Source organism: Manacus candei, unplaced genomic scaffold (assembly GCF_025592945.1).
Source record: "Manacus candei isolate 608988 ecotype Guabito, Panama unplaced genomic scaffold, ASM2559294v1 h1tg000025l, whole genome shotgun sequence".
NCBI lineage: Eukaryota > Metazoa > Chordata > Aves > Passeriformes > Pipridae > Manacus > Manacus candei.
In genome coordinates this window covers 11,587,502-11,604,264 of record NW_026138073.1, presented here as the reverse complement: position 1 = coordinate 11,604,264, position 16,763 = coordinate 11,587,502, and the positions used below count along the sequence as shown (strand labels likewise).

The 16,763-nt window shown below is 47.4% G+C and overlaps 1 protein-coding gene across 5 annotated transcripts in view; it reads left to right on the top strand.

The window, feature by feature from the left end:
• MGLL (monoglyceride lipase) overlaps positions 1–12,566 on the top strand; it is a 106,373-nt gene extending 93,807 nt beyond the window's left edge. For all 5 annotated transcript variants that reach the window (XM_051788932.1, XM_051788934.1, XM_051788933.1 and 2 more), the window contains 3 exons: positions 1,731–1,820; positions 7,604–7,819; positions 8,766–12,566. In XM_051788932.1, the coding sequence (XP_051644892.1) occupies positions 1,731–1,820; positions 7,604–7,819; positions 8,766–8,891 (432 nt within the window). In that variant the 3' untranslated portion in view covers positions 8,892–12,566. The remainder of the gene's footprint in view (positions 1–1,730; positions 1,821–7,603; positions 7,820–8,765) is intronic.
• Positions 12,567–16,763: the final 4,197 nt, after the last annotated feature.

Genomic DNA, 16,763 nt, shown 5'->3' with positions numbered 1-16,763 from the left:
GCATCCAGTTCAAATCCAGTGGAGTGAGAAGGATCTTGCTGCCTTCCCCCTTTTCTTCTCAACTGACCTGTACAAAATTCAGCTCTGAATCTTCAAAATTTCAAAGGGTGCAGAAATAAGAGTCACATATGCTGGCAAAGGGCAGAGCAGGGGTGAAGGAGCATCTCCAACTTCATTTCTGCTATTGAATGCTTTGAAATCAGGTGGGCAGAACAACCCCTTAGGACATATTCCCTGGTGATTAATCCTGTACTAACCCTCAGCCTGTTGTTTAAGGACTCACTACAGAATATTCTCTCTTTACCTTCAGTGTTTTCCATTTTGCCTCTTGCTGATCTGTTGTTTTCCAACCCGACTGGACATTATGTTGCTCACTGTCATTCAGCCTGAATCTGCACCCAGTAACAGTGCAGAGGACTTTTTCTAAGGTATAATCAAACTGCAAGAAAGTACTATATTAAAACCTCATTTTTTGGCTTTGTTCTGTCCAGTTTAATAGACATGTTAGTTATCAGGTTCAGAGACCATAATCTTGCCCACAATTCGTTACGGTGCAGAGCTCAAATCATCACTGCCTGAAGTTAATATGAAACAAAGAACCCCCCATTCCTGCTGTTTGCATCATAAGCTCATTCCTGCATTGGTGTGGATGTGTTATTTTACCAGTCTAGCTGGTTTTGCTGCCACAATGTCATATCCAGTGAGGGGCTCTACTGTACTGGTAGACAGTGACACTGGTTCCTAGTCATACCCACCCCAAGGTACACACGTGTTCCCAAGTCTGCTGTGAGTCTTTACTGCTTTTCACTCTTGGATGACTTTGACTTCAACCTTGTGTTATTCCTCTAATATCATAATTACTCAGTCGTGTGTCATCTGTGATCTGAAATGTCAGGGAGTGCTTCAGAAGTGATTACATATCTGCAGAAACAGAGGGCATGGGCGACAGCCTACCTGTAAGTGTTAGCTGTAAACATCAAAGGGCCATAAAACAGACCAGTGAACACTAATTGCTGACTTAAATGGTGATCACATAAAGGCAGCTACCAAAGATTCAGAGCAGAACCCTGATATCAACATTCTTGTACTGCTATTGAAATGAAAGTTATTACCCTTTCTTCTGCCAGCAGTTTTCAGCCTGGGCTGCTGAGTCCTTCTGTGTCTTGTTCCCAGGAGTCATGTGAGCAATGGATTCCCATAGCCAATGCATGCTCACTTTGCTGTTGTTTATTTACAGGTTCCCCGGAGAATATGCTTATCAAAATGAGTGCAGCCTAAGCAACTACTGCAAATTGCACCGAATATCACTTATGCACTGCAGCCTGAAATCAGAGCTGTGGCAGCAAGGAAAGGGCAATAAAACACCAAAACCCATCCTTCCCAAGAGTTGGAAATGACCTTTTCCTATCAAAGTGCTTGACTGAGGCTTTTCAGAAATTAACTTGAGAATGAGAAAAAGGCACAGTACAATGAAGTTGTGCTGTTGTATGTGGACGGACAGCTGACGGCATTTCAGTCTAGCACACCCACTCCCTGGTCCCAGGAGCAGTTTAAACACTTTCTCGTTAAGAGAAATATTTTAAATATAGGACAGATCTTTCTGCAGAGTCAGTTGACTATTCTCTGCTGTTTACCTACCATGCTGATTCCCATCAGCTCAGGATTTGGCCCTCTATGTTCTCTCTCTTGCTCTAACTGGCTCTTTAACTGGTTCCTTTCCTCTCCCACAGGTTTTTGCAGCAAAAGTGCTCAACTTTGTTCTCCCAAACCTGTCACTGGGATCAATAGATCCAAATGCAATTTCCCGGAACAAGAAAGAGGTGAGAACCTTAATGCCATTGAAAGTCACTGCACAGTTGGTATCTTGTCCCTGTCCTGCCATTTCTCTCTTAAAAACAATCACAAGTGTTTTGCTAAATCAGGAGGGCAAAGTCTGTGCTGGTGTAAAAAGATGACACATCTCTGAAGTCAGTGGAACTGACTGCACATAGAAGATTGTAGGAAACCAGCTGTTCTTCCCTTCCCTTCCCTTGCATCCGCAGTCACTCTGGGTACAAGACATAATGGAGAGCTATGGCTGGGGTGGGAAGCACGTGGGAGACACGTTTGTCTCTGCTGCATCACCACTACTGATTACAGCAGCAAAAACCAATTCTAACAGGTTGCAAAAACATTGCTAAAGTCAGCTTGTCGAAGCCTGCTCTTTGCAGTGAAATCATGCAAAACCCTGCAGTACTGGAGATTTGTTTTCCTGCTTTCAAACCAGGATCACATTGTGCCGGATACATTCCAGCAGAGCAAAAGAGCATGCTTGTCCCAAAGAGGTCTCCTGGATAACACTCTGACTCTGCTACAACCTTTATAAATAAATGATGTATTCATGCTGCACCCAAGAATAATACTTAGAGGAGATGCGATTGAAGCAGCTGTTGTAACAGCCCAGCTCCAGCCTCACCACTGCGACTGTGCATGAAACTGTCCCAGGATTCAGTTTTTGTAGTGCCACAACAGCTTTGGACTCTTCTCCCATTCACACCCACTCTTAGTAGTGTCAGCCTATTTATGCCATCACTGCAAAAACAGATGTCATTGCAAGTGTTGCAACAACACCTAACACGGGTTTTTCTTTCTCGCTGTCGTGAGAGAAGTGAAAGGAGGGAGACACGAACTGTAAGTGAATGAAGGTGGTTAGGCTGGACCCAGAGCTTGGTGAAAGAAAGATAGAAAATGGCACCTAAGAGTGTCTCAGGAGCTTCACTGATGCAGTGGTCACTTCTTCCTCTGCTCTCACATCTCTTTGAGAGATACTGTAATTTTCTCTGCTGTTCGTGCAGTAGTTCATATCTTAACTAGGAGTTAATAAATTGCCTTTCTCTGGACAGGCAGCACAACTGGCATTAGAATTGAAGCTGGAAGAGTCAGGGGCAAAGACAGTGCCAGCATGTGAGTGCAGTGCATCCAGCCCCAGCACAGCCCATCTCTTTGTTTCACCTATTCAGAAAACTGGAAAGGAGTCTCCCAGAATAGCCTCAAGGCTTTCAGGGCTGTTTCTTGGCACTGCCAGAGAGTTTTTTGGCCCAACAACTTTCAGTTCACTTATCTGTGAAGAGAGCATAAGATTTCACTGTGTTGGAGGTGGAAAGATTCAAGGAGCTGAGGAAAAGAAGACAAAGTCCTAAGAAGCTGTGAGGACTGGCATGGAGCGAGATCATGTGCATCCGCTGATGCACCGTGGGACATATGTTCTGAAGTACCATATGAGGCTGCACAAAATATACATTTGGGAAGAAGGCTGATTCAAATCAAGCTGTAGAAACCTGTTCTTAATTACATTCAGCTGCCATAACTTGTTGCATGTAATTTAGAGAAAAGGTTTAAATTAGACTGCCAGTTCACTAAAATCACACAGAAGAAAGTTTTCTTTTGTGTTTAGAGGATGCAAACGATCAGTGCTCTGCAGAAGGAGAGGAATTTGAGAGCATTACCTTCTACCTGAAGAGGGACCATGGCTGGGATGTGTGGGTCTTTGCCTGATTCTGCATTGATTTCCTGTGTGACACCTGAACTCTCTGCTGCAGCTTGTCCTTAAGGGTGGCAGCTTCAAATACACCTCTGAGAGCTGGATCCTCTGCTGGAAGATGCTATGCTGCACTCGATAACTTTGCAGGAGAAAAGTGATGATGTGGGGACATCCTGAATAATAATCTATTTAGGAAAGTGTCAGAGAGCTCCCTTAATTTGGTGCATAGTATTGACTGAGCATTTCCTTGTTGGGGTGATGTTAGGAGTCACCACAGCAACCGCTGGACATAGTTTATAATAAATGCTACCGTGTTGCCTTTCTAACCACGTATTTGCTGCTGCTTCCTCTGCTCTGTGATGCTTCAAGTATCAAAAGCTTTCTTAGGGTGTTGTTTTTCCTCTGCTCTTTCCCTTTCTATGGAGCAGGGGAGACCCTTTTGCAGTGGATAAAGGTGTAGGTTGGCTACATTAGAGCCTGCTTACACTCTTCAAAATGAGACAACAAACCCCTGTGTGCTGTGCTGCCTTCACATCTGCAAGTGAACATGGAGTGACAGTAGCTGTGGGTTGTGACATAAAGCACTTTTCCTGACCCCCTTCAAACACCAGGATTTGAGGCTCCAGGCACTCACTGAAAACAACACAGTATCTTGGTCCTCTGGCTGCCTCTAAAGCACACTTCACTCTCCTTTTGGACTCAAGAAGCTTGGCTTCAAAGCACACAGTGTGCTGGAAACATCCATTATTTATATGTTACACATACTCTCTTGCCAGACCAACTTTCTATTCGCTAGAAATATTTTTGAGACATCATCCAAGAATTTCCTGATGAGTCTGTGTTCCCAGAAGACTGTCTTCAGTGTATACAGACTAAAACACGGGGAGACACGGGGAGATGTTTGTTTGATCGGTTTGCTGTATCAAACATGAGATGCAAAAGAGAGCAAGAAGTAACCTTAAAAACCCAGTCCTGTTATTCCAAGGATGAATGACATCACAGTGGTAGGCACCTCTGTGCCCTGTTGGTCTGTGGTAGCTGCTGTTGATTTCAGTGGAATGGTCCTCCTGACTTCAGTCTTGTTCCTGTAAAGCCTGCATATAGTAAGGCTGCAATTACCTTATAATGACTATTGCTCTGCAAAATGCAAAGGGAAGATGCAAAGGGAAGGTGCACAGGGCAGTGTGATGCAGCAACCTCATGGTTGCCTGTCTTAGAATTACACAAAGAATAAAAAGCTGTTGTGATGGACTCTGCAGAGCCCTCGTCAGACTGCAGCTGGAACCAGTTACAGGCTCTTGCAGGGTCATTTTCAATTCTTGCCCCCCCCGTCTCGGAGCTCAGTGCAGCAATGACAGTTTGGGCTTGCAGGGTTTGCAGATTATAGCCTGCAAAATATAAAGCCCATTCCCTATCTTTCCGTCCTTCCCCACCAAGCTGCTGCTTGGCACTCATCCCATGCACTGAGCATTAACTCTGACAAGGATTCCTGTTCATTGACTGGGAACAGGATACTCTCCCTGATCAATCAGTCCTGATCAGTCTGGGTTGGGATTGGGTTATTATTTTTTTCTCCTGTCATTATCTACACAAAAATATTTGTTGGCTGCTCAGTAGCTAAAAAAATCCCTGTTCTTTCAGACAAGAACAAGAGAAAGAAGGAAGCCTATTTGGTCATTCTTCCAGCATTTATAGGGCTGGGGAGGGGGCCAGCTCACATGAATTCATCATCACTGTTCACTTCATAGGAAGGGATCTGCTGTCAATCCATTCACCTAGCCCTCCTGAATCCCCCCTGCAAAGTCCCTCATTTATTGCCTTCAATTAAAAAAACAAAAACACAACAACAAAAAAAGAATGACAAAATAAAAATAAATTCATTCTAAAGCTGTGTTGGTTTAGCACAGTGCTGTGACATAGATCCAGATTAGGCTGAAGCCAGTTGCTAAGTAGCCAATGCAACAAAGGGGTTTTGCTCAAAATGCTGATGAAAAGTCAACATGTTTGGCTAAGAATATCAGGGTACAGCCATCTGTCAACAGGAGAGCAAGCAACACCACACTGGGCTCTTGGTGTTTTGGATGTCAAATCTTGGTGTTTTGGATGTCAAATCTGAACTTTTCCATGAACATATTCACAAGAGGAAACTTCTTTCTAAGCATAGGTGGCTTCTTGCCCTTTTTGGAGGATGTTGGAGAGCAGGGAAGGTACAGCTGAGAAATGTAGGGGATGGAGGATGCAGGTGGAGGTTTCTGCACCAACAAACTGGTTGGGCACTTGGAGGGTCCATGCAGAGTCAAAGGGACCATGTGCTGTTCGCCCTCTAGGTGAACGTTCCTAGGGATGTTAGCAGGAGCAGAGCATGTTCAGCATCTTTGCAGTGGCCTCTTAGAAGCAGATTTCCAGACTCTTCAGCATGCACAGGCACTTGCTTCTTTGGAAGGGAGATACTACGTGTAATGTCATAATATTATGATGTGATGATTATCTTTGTCTCCCTACCAAAAATTACCCCTCACTTCAGAGTAGCCATGATCTTGCACAGAGACCAAAACACACCAATGGCCTTAATCAAATACTAGAAACATCTACCACATCCAAGAACCCCTAGTGAGTTCTGTAACAACTTGAATTTCATTGGTCCAAATCCAATGCAAACCAAATTGGGTCTACAGCTGTCTCTCCCTTGACCATCTTCAGCACTGTGGGCTGGGTCTGAAGGGTGCCAGCCGCTCTTAATCTCAAATTTCCCACTTGCTGCTTTTAGGGATAGAACCACGGATTCAATCGGCAAGAGATGGTGGAGACTGGAAGCAGCAAAGTGATAGGGAACAGCTTGCAAGCACCAGCAAGTGCCAGCTCCATTTCCAGTGCTTTGTGCTCCAGCACATTTGAGATGACAACAAGGGAAAGTGGCTTTAAACCCTCTGGCAACTCAATGGCCCCAGTGGGAAAGGCCGACCATGTAGTGTTCTTCTGCCACCCTGAGAATTTCATCTCATGAGGAGAGGAAGGCAGAATCCACCCCAAAACCTTTCTGTCCATGCTGTCCTACAGTGCACACCTGTGCCTACACCTACACATGGCTGCATGTCCTTGGGGTGGCCTGATGGCTCAGCTCCTACCCGTGGTCCTCTCAGGGCAGGCACGTGCTGCAGCAAGAGGACCTCAGGTTTCTGCAGTCGAGGGAGAATTTGAACAGACCCCACTGCTTGATCTGAGAGGAGGAGACTGTTTTCAGCTAACCTATAAATAACCATGATTTCTATAAACATCTGCCAGGGCTGGGAGAAACTGAAGGCTGTGCCAGAGACCAGCCCATAATCAAAGCTTTCTGGCAAATATTGCGATGGTAGGGGCTGTGTGGGCCGTCTCCACATACAGTATACAAATATTTACTGTAGATTTGCCTGCTGCGGTAACTACTCCTTCCTAGCAACTTTTTGCACCAGCTCTTGTGCATTTTTATCCCCTCACAGTCTGGCTGAGCAAGTTGTTGATTTTTTTTTTTTTTTTTTTTTTTGCCTACCAGCTAATAACATTATTTGCTTTCTTGTCTGGGCACACTTTGCATCCGGAGATGACCCCTTGGCTTTTCAGTCAGATTTGTTAGTTGTCTGTAGGTGTAGGTCATGGTCTGAGAACAACTGAGCCCTCAGCAGAGAGGATAAGGACCTGGAGAACATCCACTTTCAAGTAACACAGTCTGAAGAACCGTCTGAAGAAGATATATCACATTTGAGCAACAGAAGGGCACAGCAGAGGATGAAAATGCAGACAGGTGCCCCTATGGGAACAGTCTTTGTTCAACACTGGTTGTTTCCCTGCAGAAAGAGCTTTAGCTTGAATATTTTCTAGTGGTGTAGGAGAGAAACACAAAGCAAAGAGCATGCCAGGTTGTGTGAGCAGTTCTGGGAAGCCACAGTAAAGACCTTGACCTTGACTCTGATGGCAGGATGTCCTGAGAGAGTAGGAAATGGCTGTGCAAGCCAAAGGAAAAGATTCCTCACTGCCAGGCTGATCTGCTTTTCCTTGTCTGCATGAAATATTTCTAACCTTAAATTACCTCTTTCTTCCTGGCAGATGGAATCTTACACATCCGATCCCTTGGTCTACCACGGTGGCATGAAGGTCTCCTTTGTCATCCAGCTGATGAATGCCATTGCCAGAATTGAGCGAGCTCTGCCCAAGCTGACTTTGCCCATCCTGGTGCTACACGGCTCTTCTGACAAGCTCTGTGATATCAGAGGGTCTTACTTACTGATGGACACAGTGCAGAGTCAAGACAAAACGCTCAAGGTCCTCTGGCTTTCTTGATTTTTAGGGTATTATCCTGTCAGTGTTGGCCTGAGCATGACTGACTGTGAGGGGTAGGGACCCTGCTGACCTCCAGAGCTGGAGGTGAAGAGGGGTGATGGGTTGGTGACACTGAACAAGTGTAACTTGCTCAAGTGACAGCCCCTTTCACCAGCTACAGCTGGGCTGCAGGCAGGGAGTGGTGGGTGATCTCCAGATCTGCCCCAGTGGTGGCTGTGTGCCTAGAGGTCTCTTGGACATGAAGCAGTTTGGCATAGAAGTAGAGTGAGGCTTATAAGCAAGTAAAGTGCTGACCCTAAAAGCTCTTCTGAACAATGCCAACTGTGCAGGCACCAACCTTACCTCATGCCCCAGCGTGTAAAGGTACAGGGGGGGTCTTTCCAAAGTGCTGGACAACAAAAGCCGCTTCACATCTGCTCATTTCAGGAGAGCCACAGCTGATTAACCAATTGTTAGCACATGAATGAGCCTGAAAGAGAGACAGGGAGACTGGGGAAAGCTTTTGTCATTGGAAAAGTAACTGGATAGTCTGAGCATAAAAGGAGTAAAATTGCACAAGGCATGATGGGAACATCCCCCATTGTCTTTTACACTCCAAGGGCATGATAAGTATTTCCTCCTCCTTAGTGGGATAAGAAGCAAGAAATGGGTGGGGCTGGGACATGCACTGTGTTCCTAAAGGGCAGCAGGGTGCTCGAGTACCTGCAGATGTCAAGCTGCAATGCCAACACCTTCCTGCTCGCTGAAGGCCAACACCACCAGTGACATCTCCTTGATTTCATAACCTGCCACATCTCGGGAAAAAACTGACAAGGTGTGGGCAGGACGTGTCGGACCTGTGGGTGTTGAAGAGAGGGGACTGGTGGCTGGTTTTTTCATGCAGATTTATTTTTTTCTGTGCTAACCTCCACTCTCTCCCTGGTTGCAGGTGTATGAGGAAGCCTATCATGCCCTCCACAAAGAGCTGCCCGAGGTCTCTACCTCTGTCTTCACAGAAATACTGACATGGATTGGCCAGAAGGTTTCAGCAGCTGGGGAAACCAGCCATACTTAAGAGCAATTGCTTTTGCATCTCTTACTGGGGTTTTCTGGGAATAGATGCTTTTCTTATTAGAAGTCTCTCAGAAAAAGATCTAACACGGAGGGACTCGTGGGATATTTTATCACGCACAGCATAAGGGAGGGTGGGGGGAGAGGCACAGGGTGGGGCATTATTTGCTGATGTGATTGGCCATTGCCCTAATCTGGAGAAGAATTGGCAGCTGTGGGAGCAGCTGTCAAAGCTTTCTGGGTCAGGCAACCTTACGGAAATGCCCCTCACCCACCAAACTTCCCCCATGGCTTCCCCTTCTCTGCTTTCGCTGGGGTGACAGGGGTGTATTTATACTGCAATAATTTTTAGTATGTAAAAGAAGCCAGTATCTTCCACTTCATGGTTTTGATTCCAGGTGTGTACCGTCCCTTCCCTGTCCCCACCAGTCAGTACCTTAAAAGCCCTGGTCCTTGTGAGGAGAGCACTAATGAAGGTGCTGGGTGGTGAGGAGAGGCTAAAGATGGAGCTGATGGCTCCCCTGAAGGTGAAAGGCTGATTTTCAAGATCAGACCCCTTTGAATACTACCTTTACAAGCAGGCCAGACCAGGGGAGAGCATAGAGACAGCCTCCCCTGCCGCCCTGTGTGTCCTCTGCAAGTTTGCACTTGGGGAAAGCATGTTGAACAGCTCTTTAATTTTCCTCATCAGAGCAGAATTCCAGAAGGAAGAGCAGGAATGTGGAATCAAACCCACTTAGCATATTCAAATCCCATGCTTTTCCCAATGCCAAACCTCATCTCCTCTGCAAGATGAAATATTCTGTAAATACTCCTAGAGGCTGGGGTTTTTTCCTTCCCTCCTTTTTTTTTTCATTCTCCTTTTTTTTTTTTACTCTCCTTTTTTTTCTTTTGGAATTAATCACTTGTGCTACTGAAACTGAAAGAGCAAAGTCAAAGATATAAGAGAATATAGTAATATAATATATGATGTATATAGAGGTGGCTGGAAGCTGTGGAAGAAATGGGAGAAAAGAAGAGGTTAATCGTTCCTTCTCTTGGCAAGAAATAATGTTGTCCTACCAGGATCCAGTCCTCTCACCATAACTTTACAGTCATAATCTGTTGTTTTCCTTCATCAGTTGGAAAGTGTCCTGAAAATAATGCTAGAGAAAAGCACGGAGCATCTGGTGGGTGGGGAGTAGCAGTGGGTGTCCTCATGGTCCACTGGTTTAGCAGAAGACCCACAGCATGAACAGAGATCCTGTCCAAGCTCATCCTAGTCTCCTCCTAATCAGCACTGGAGTAAATCACTGAGGGGCCAAGCTCACCCCTGTAGGACGTGTGGAGAGCTGAAGACAGAGTACAGGGTCTGACCATCCATCCAACATACACCTTGCTGCACTGGGGGCATCCGCAGACCCTACTGTACAAGCTGCCATGGAGGAGCTTGTGGACTGGTCCAGTGGTGCAGATAAGCCAAATACTAGAGCTGCCTGGGTCTGTGGTAGCAGCAGGGTGAGGAGAAAGAGCTTAGACTCAGGAATAGAGCAGAGACATTGCATTGACACAGTAAAAGCTGCATAGTGATGACAGTGGCTGTGCAGGTCGATTTGTCCAGTGTAATAGCCCTAATCATGAATATACTTGGCACTATGCAAAGGGAAGGGGCTTAACCTGCACCTCTCCAACCAGTTTTGCAAGAAGAAAATGCGAATGTTGCACTATGAGAGGGTGGGGCATCTCCCCCAGAGGCAAACCAGCCCCTCTGACTGCCTTCCCATGGGAACAGTGGGAACCATCGCTATGTCCCCAGGGCTGGATCCCACCTCCAACAGTTGTGGGGGTCAGCCACCTTTCTTCCCTTTGAAAGCAGTCCTGGCAAGGTTCATGGAAGGGACCTCTGTGCAATAACAGTCAGAATCAGGGCTTGGATCCATTTGGTCCCAGTAGTACGGATGGATGGAAGATGTGTGGATGGAGGCTGTGTCCTTGTAATTGCCCTAAGGAGCCCAAGTCAGGGAAGCTCTTTTATACAGGTTGATCCAGGCACTTTCACATTTGTATTTTCTTGCCTCTAAAGAGAGGAACAAGCTGTAGTTCTCCCAGCAATGCCAGCTTTTTATTGACATATTATTCCAGTGCAATCAGCTGTTCTCAGCAGCCCCTGCTAAACCTCTGGTGACACTTGTTCTGGGAAAGAGCAATGCACAGGTCACCTGCTCTCCATTTTCCAGCAGCCTGTCTTGAGGCAACTTCTTTTCCCCAAGCAAGTGCTAGCAAAAGACAGTAAGAAGAGAAACACTATAGCAGTGATAAATCTCACCTGCTTCTTCAGCTGGAAGGGGAAAGGAGTAGGCGTGATCCAGAGGTGACAGACATTGCGGGGGTAGTAGCAAAATGATCACTTAAGGATGGGATTTTTGAAAGCACTTTTCTCGAGGAAGTCAGGAGGAGTAAATCAGTGCCCACATTCTTTACATCCCTTCCAAATTGACAAGCACTTTGCAGGAGGGGAGAGGGAAGTGACCCTTCAGCAAGAAGGTCAGAGCCCGTCTGCTCCCTCCAACCTGGCTTCAGGCAGAGGAAGGTCCGTGGTCAGTGCCTTTGCTAAAATGTGTCCTTTCACCCAAGAAACACCTGCAGCTCAACAGAAATTAATCAATTACGTTGATCTGGGGAAGACTTGTCCCTCTGTCTATAGCTAAGCTCAGCAGTAGCACGTGGCCTTGGGAGGCTGTGTTTGAAAAACCAGTTAACAAACAAAACCTACAAAGAACATCAACAACAAAAAAAAGGCAAATGAGCCCCAAGCCGTGGCACAGCAGCAGCTATTGCCACCCTCAGCCAGTTTTCTGAAGCATTACCTTCTGAGGCATTTAACATGGGGAAAGCTACCCAAAAAAAGCCAGACACTGCCCATCATGACCCCACACATCTCCAGCCCTGCTGCCGAGTGGAGAGGGGCCACAGCCCCTCTGCGGGTGAGGATATGAGTGCAGAGAGCAGGAGCCAGCAGCAAATCAGCCTGGGTCAGGTGAGACACTGCTCTGCACCTGCCACAGCTCAGCCTGTGCATTTCAACTCTTGCTGCTGTTGCTGATCCCTTCCCCCGCCTGTAAGCTACTTTATATTGACCCAGTTAGGTTTCACCAAGCCCCGGAGGAATTCTTCCTTCACTGACCAGATTAGCAATGAGCAGAGCAGCTGCTGAGGGAAATGTAATTACACTCTATTTCCAACTGGCAGGTACCATTTGCAGGGAGCACAGCCAGCCCCAGGAATGTTGCTGTGCGGAGCCGCGCCAGAGACCAGCCTGCCTTGGAGAATAGGTGGCACTCATGACTGAGCAATAGCAATGTGTAACTACTGCATATATCACCACCTGTAGCACTGAGAGGCCATTCCCCACTGCCTAACCCATCACATTTTCTATTTAGCCTGTTCTTTTTATACCACTCACCTTAGCACACTGCCAGCACAAACCCTTTGGGATCACATTTCGTTTTACAAGTAATTCCTGAGGTTGTCTTTCTTGTTCCGCTGTGTTCCAGTTCAATAAAATACATTTATATATATATATATATAAAAAACATATATACATACACATGTATTTTCAGTGGATAAACCATATACAATTTAGGATTCTTAAAGGAATACAATGTATATTGCAACTAATAATAAAGTTATGTTTTCTGAATTGAGTGTGTCTGAGGGCATCATTGGTGACTGCCATCCCTCTGGAGGGTGAGAAGGGAAAGGCAGAGAGAGATTAAATTCCAGTTCAGCTTGTAGAGGAGAGAGCTGCAGCCCTTGGGTGCTGTCAAATTGCCAGTGTGGTTGGCACCCACTTCCCAGCCACTGCCAACCAGGAGTCTGGGGGCAGCTCAGTCTCATGGAGGCCTTAGGTTCCCTTTCTGCTTCAAGGTCAGGTTTTTGAGGTGTCCTGAAATACATGGCCTCATGCCTATGTCTATTTGGGATAGCCCAGAGCAGCCCAATAAAAAATTACCTCGGGGCACTGCAGGATGTCTTTACAACTTACTTGGACCAAGCAGGGCACTCTGTCTGGATAATCCCAAGGAAAGCCAGGTCCACATTCCTCAGAGTCAAAGCTTTCACTTCTTCCTTTTTTTTTTTTTTTAGCTGAGGTACTAACTTGAAAAAAGAAATAGGGAAAAAAACTCCACGATTATTCCCAAGTGCTTCCCACAACCCAGACGAAACAACAGTGTGGAGCGGGTGGAGGATATGCAGTACCAGGCAAACTACCCTGCTTCAAGACCTGGTTCTCATGCTTTTACAAGCCCATTAAAATATGATGATGGTCCTGAACTAAAACCAATTCCAACAGGAAGCATCTGTACCGTGGCCAGGAGCAGCTCCTGTTTAAATTCTACCTCTTGCCCCCAGCTGCGACTGCAGATGAGGCTGGGGAGCAGGGCTTGGTGCTCTCGGCTCCCAGGCAGTGCCCAGGTGCTCCAAGAGTCCCTGGTCCATCCAGACCCAGGGCTGCAGAAATGTCCCCCCTGCCCAGAGAGTGGGGCTGGAGCACAGAGCAGTCACAGGGTCCCCTCCTGCTCTCCTCCCTGCACAGACTTCAGGACAAACCACTGGTTTGTAAGGGCTCCCCAGCCACTTGCCCTCCCGAACGGGTGATGACTGCTGCAGCAGGGGACAGACAAGACAGTGCATCCATGTGTCAGCCCCCTGGCCAGAGTCATTAGTGGCACCAGACCTAAACTGCAACCTTCAGCAAGTCATTTCATCCTCCTTGTGCCTCGAATGACCAAATCAAGAGAATAATTTTCTCTTTGTGTGGCCCTGTGCAGACTGTGTGTCTGATTACGCCCCAGCTCACTGGGTCAGAAGCTCTGGCTGAGGAATTTGATGCACATCAACACAGACAGCAGAGCTGGGGCTTTTTGCCGAGCCAGTGGGCACACCATGCTAGTAAGGAACATCATTAGTAACAAGATTTGCTTTAATGCTGGCAAGTCCACAGCTCTTTCTCCTGGTATTTTGGTGGTTTATTAAGCCCATCATAGTTTCGAGGGTCACTGGAGGGTGCACACCATGGTGCTGGGACAGGGACCAAGCACAGGAAGGAGGCGACAGTCCTTCGTGAGTCTGGGAGCAGCACCAGCACAGAGGAGCTGTTTTGGCAATGCATTTCTCCTGCTGTCACTGTCTGGTGCCCAGCGAGCTGTCACAGCCATTGGTGGCTTTTCTGTTTTTAGCCTGTGCTTCCAGTCTGATCCTGTAAGTCTGCAGGAACCCTGAAGCTTTTGCCTTTTTCTCTTCCCCTGGCCTGTGCTCGGTCTTGTGTTATCCAAGGCTGGCTCTGGGGGTTGGTGCAAGGTGGGGATCAGCTGATGGATGGTAAAGCAGGAGCCAAAGCAGTGCCACAGTAGAGGGGAGAGCTCCTTAAAAGTCCTTTGCACTCACCCTGGAACAGATAGCCTGCTTCACCATCAGGGCATGGCACAAGAGGTGTCACACTCAGTCACATTGCAGCAGGGACCCTGCCCCTGTCAGACCTCTGGGACCACACAGCCCATCACCCTGGCCAGGCTCAGGCACTGAGAATAACCAACTGCTGCAGCTCCAGTGAGTAGTGAGGAATTTTAATTAGAAGATCTGCTCAGCATGTAACCTGCAGTGCTTCAGTTGCATTTGCAAATAGTTAAGCACCAGAGGAGGGAGAAGCGGGGCTGTGATCCACAGAGCTGATGGTGGGGGTGAGCAGGGACTCACATCTCTCCAGCTGCCACTGTCCCTGCCCAGCTTCGGAAAAGGGAGATGGAGCTGATGGGGTTGTGCAGGTGCCACTGCACCACCAGAGACCACTGCTCTGGCACACTGTGCCAGCAGCCTGACTGCCTGCAGACACCACTCCTGCTCACTCCAGGTTCTCAGAAGTGGGGCTTTTTTTTGATCAGTCATTTGCTCTTCTCTCCACGTATGAGCACAAGTCTCCTTTGCACACAAAAACAGGGTAGTGCTCTCCCAGCTTATCCATCTGGGATGCTCTCTTTCTCCATCCAACGGGGAAGCTGCTGATGTGGAGCAACTGCTCACCTTCCTGCTGTTCTCCAAGCAGCTGTTTTTTTAAACAACACAGTCACAACTGCGAGCAAACACTGCAGAGCCCACATCTCCCAACAGGCACGAGCCAAACAACCAGCCTTCCAGTGGTCACTACTCCTCCGGAGGGAGTGGCACAGGATAAATTTCCCTTCCCTCCGGAGGAAACTCTTCAGCATATGGAAACATTCCAGGAATTCAGATAAAAAACAATTCCTGAGAGATCAATTAAGAGTTTGGATAGATCGCATGATATGTGCTGTTTGTCTATTCAAGGGAAACTTGGCAAGGAAAGCTGCTTGGCCTGGGGGGGGAGCCGAGGGGAGGGCAAGATGTCAAGTGTGGAAAACAGTTGTCTCCTAAGAAAACATGCAGAGACAGGAATGGCAGAGGGGAAGGAGTGGCAGCTCAGGGGCAAAGGACAAGTGGTACCTTCCCTGTGTTAGTTAATGCAATGACAACAGTGAGCTGCCTGCCCACAGCACAGGACAGCCCTTGTTCTTTGCCACATCAAAAGCTTCCAGGACTCACCCCGTGCACTTTTAACACCAAGTCCTCTCTTCCCATGCCAAGCATAAGTACATCCCATGCTACAGCTGCTCTGTGCCAAAACCCAGCCCAGGGGCACTGGTCTGACTGGCAAGTCCTGGGTTCCTAGTAAATGCTGGACTTTGCACGGGAGCCTGATGTGTCCTGTTACCATAGCCAGCACTGAGAGCGCTGTGCCTGGCAGAGCAAGAGAAATGTTTGCCCCCTGCGTGCTTTCAGACCTGGAGGGCTGTTGTTTAACTGCAGCCTGACTGGAAAAGGTCACATAAAATCAGGAAACAAGAAATACCATCTCCCCTGTCTCCAGGTAGGGCAGGAGTAGTCACCCCAGGAGCAGTGTGGCCAGAGCCAGCAACTTGAACAGCTTTGAAGATGCTGTGCCCGACTGGCACTCAGACCAGAGAAGCAACACAGCAGAAAACAACTTGCCTGAAGCATTGTCAGCTTCTCAAAGAGAGCCTTTGGAAAAGGGAAGGAGATTGAACTTGCCACCAACCAACTTCTTTTGTGAAACTCCTGGATAATTTTCAGTTTCAGATCCAGGGAGAAGGGGGGTGGAAGGAGTTCTGGAGAGCAGATTGCTGGCTCCCGTTATGGAAGCAAGCTTAATAAAACTTACAGAAATATTGGTGGTTCTGCTATGCTGTGCCAAGAATATGTTAGAATAAAACTTTCTGAGCAGAAGGGAGAGATAGAATGTCATCTTAGCCTTGATATGAAAGATCAGCCTTCATCTCCTAAAGCCTATCTCCAGGAGCAGTAACTAGCACACTCACTTGCCTTCCCTTCAGAGCAGGTCTCTGCACAGCCTGCCTCGCACAGTTCATCTCTGTCGCAGCCTTGTACAAATGGTACTGGGATGACCCTGGCTCACAACCAAGTGATAAGATAAAAGAATAAAGAGGAGAGAGGCATTTTTTCTTACTGGGGTTTTAATGACACTCCAGTGCAACACAGACCTGGCTCAATTTCCTCCGTGGGAAAGCTACATCAAGTTACTTTGTATCAACTCCACCCTACCTGGAGCCCCTGAAGGGATGCATCTGGGCACACCACAGCACTCCCTTCGTACCCCTTTCCTAACCCTCAATGCCTAAGCAACAGCCAGCAAACAGCAGGGAGCAAAACAGACCCACTGGCAAAGCACTGCCGTCAGGAGTGAGCAGATCTCACTTTCCAATCCTGCTCTCTTTCCCCTTGAGCTTGCTCTGCTGGTAACAGGAGGAGGGAGAGGAAAGCTCTCACACTCAGTTCTGAGAGC